Below are 2,322 nucleotides of genomic sequence, written 5' to 3'. Positions count from 1 at the left end.
TCTAAAGTTTTTTTATTTTTTTAAGGATCACTTTATCATAAAATAAAATATCCTTTTCATATAATAAATTACCTAATAAAAAGTCTTTTTTTTTTCATATTAGCCCAGGTTCTTTGCTACATTTATACGGTAATAAACGCCTTTATTAAAATAGAATATTAAATTATAAAGAACTGCTTTTTTTTTCTTTTTTGCTATTTTTGTTTCCTCTCCTCTGTTGGTCACTCAGCTCCCTCTCTCCTGTTTTTGTCAGTATGTGTTCTGCCTTTGTTTCTAGGTCTGGCTCGTTCCGTCCTGGTGGGACTGAACTTGCTGAGCCCCTGTGTAACAGTCTTCGCCTGTGGGTAAGGGGTGGAGGGGAGGGGACGGACAGACGTCCTTTCTTCCCAGCCCCCCACCGCCCCGCGACCCGGGTGCCCATTTGGTTTGGTTTCTATTGTACAGACATCTCAGGATGGCTCACGGTGGTGGGAGGAGGAAAGGTGACACAGGCCAGACTTCTGGGCTGTGACCTCCTTCCTCTTCCTCCCAGGCTGGTGGCCTGGAGGGGAAGGCTTGGAGAGGTGAGTTCATTCACAACTGGAGGAAGAGGAAGGAGGACTCCCCTCTGCACCTTCTCCCCCAGGAAGAATGGGACTGGTGAGCGAAGTGCTGGCAATCACTTAGAACCATCCCACCCAATATATACAAGGGTCTCCTGGTCCGGGGGCTCCGGCCTCCTACCTCTCCTGGCCCGGCCTGCGGAACCGGGAGGGGGAGGGAGGTGGCAATCCCACAAGCAGGAGGGGGACAGCACAGGGGACTCCCAGCCTGCCACAATACTTGATTTCTGGGACAGGCTCTGGGCTCCCAAAACTGCTTTCCCCTGGCCGACCCCTCTCTGAAGATCTGGCCCCTCTCCTCAGCCTCCAAGGGTGAGGGTGAGGGTGAGGCTGAGACTTCACGGTGTGCAGGCCAATAAAGAAAGGCTGTCAGGCTCAGCGCAGCCTGGCCCGGCACCACAGGAGGGGAGCCCTTCACTGCTGGTCCCTCCTGCCCCAGGCCCTTTCCTGCTCCTGGTTCTTCCCTCCCACCAACCAGAAAATCAAGCCCAAGAGTCGCTCTCTAAATATAATGCCCTTAGATGATGAAAGTGGGGATTTGACACTTTATGTACCCCAGTATCAGTTCCCCCTCAAATTGTCACTGAGAATAGGGTTACATTCCATCAAGAACTGGAGCCATTTCTTTGGAGGAATAGGGGAGAGGGGCTTCCAATGCCTGGAGAGGAACTGGAGGGACCGTTCAAATGCTTTCCCCTCCTTTTCCCCAAGGGGATGGCATCACCAAAGCTGGGCTGGAGGGGGGTGGGCAAAGAGAAGGAGAGGGCCCAAAAGGCCACCCAGGGAGGCAAAGCGCCAGCAGAAAAGGAAAAAGTAAAGAAGGGAAAACTCAAAGTAAGGAAAGATGGGGAGAAGACAACTAAGGGGAAAGTTGAGGGGCCAGAAGGAGCAGCCCTCTCCAGATCCCTCTAGCCCAGCTTTGCGGGACGGACAATTCTGAGCCCTTTGTTGAATGACACAGCTCTCCTCACCCCACCCTCCACAATACCTGCGCCGACTTCTAGCAAGACCCCAACTCCCATACTACTGGAGACTGCAAGTTTCCCCCGAAAAGGTAAGGGGGTAGAACACCCTCAAGCGCCAGGTTAGGAGGTCGGAGGTCAGGACCAGAAGGCCAGGGACTGCTGAGGGCCTCCACATACAGATGGTAATTCCCCCTCTCCCCACCACCCCCAAAAGGAAGGGGTGAAGTAACACACAGCTGGGGAGGCAGGCAGAGGACGCCTTAGCGCCACCTCTGGCAAAAGGAAAGTTTCTTAGCTGCTTCCAGATTGAAAGTGTGTTGAGGTATCAGAGTTGTAACTCTAGTAAAATTCAGTCCGGCCCCTTCCAGTCTTTCCGGACAGGTGACCAGAGGCTCTGAAAGTGGTCCCCCCTCCAGCCACACCGCGTACCCCTCCCTTCCTCCCCCGCGAGCAAATATCTCCAAGCACCGCCTTGCCCCTCAGATCGCTGATTTCCAAGCCCCCAAGGGAAAACGGGTCCAGGCTGACCCCGGGGGAGTGGGCTCTGGAGACGGGGCGGGGGCTTAGGAGAATATTCGGATGGCTTGCGTGGCTGTGATGTGGCAGACAGGACACTCCGGGTCCGTCCTCTCGCAGATGCGCACTGCGCACTCCATGCAGAACAGGTTGTGCCCACAGGGCACGAGGGCGGCAGTCACCTCACTCTCGAAGCACACCATGCAGTCCCGCCCGCCACCAGGGCTCCGCAGGCCGCC

The 2,322-nt window shown here is 54.7% G+C and overlaps 1 protein-coding gene across 1 annotated transcript in view; it reads right to left on the bottom strand.

Moving 5' to 3' along the window:
* Positions 1-108: 108 nt before the first annotated feature.
* The window catches only part of Mex3a (mex-3 RNA binding family member A), a 7,193-nt gene continuing 4,979 nt past the window's right edge, over positions 109-2,322 (bottom strand). The window contains 1 exon segment of the mRNA XM_033758085.1: positions 109-2,320. Within this exon segment, the coding sequence (XP_033613976.1) occupies positions 2,131-2,320 (190 nt within the window). The 3' untranslated portion in view covers positions 109-2,130.

This window comes from Fukomys damarensis, unplaced genomic scaffold (genome assembly GCF_012274545.1).
Source record: "Fukomys damarensis isolate Sample0158 unplaced genomic scaffold, DMR_v1.0_HiC HiC_scaffold_33, whole genome shotgun sequence".
Classification (NCBI taxonomy): Eukaryota; Metazoa; Chordata; class Mammalia; order Rodentia; family Bathyergidae; genus Fukomys; species Fukomys damarensis.
The sequence above is the reverse complement of the archived record's forward strand: the minus strand, read 5'-3'. Positions and strand labels throughout refer to the sequence as shown.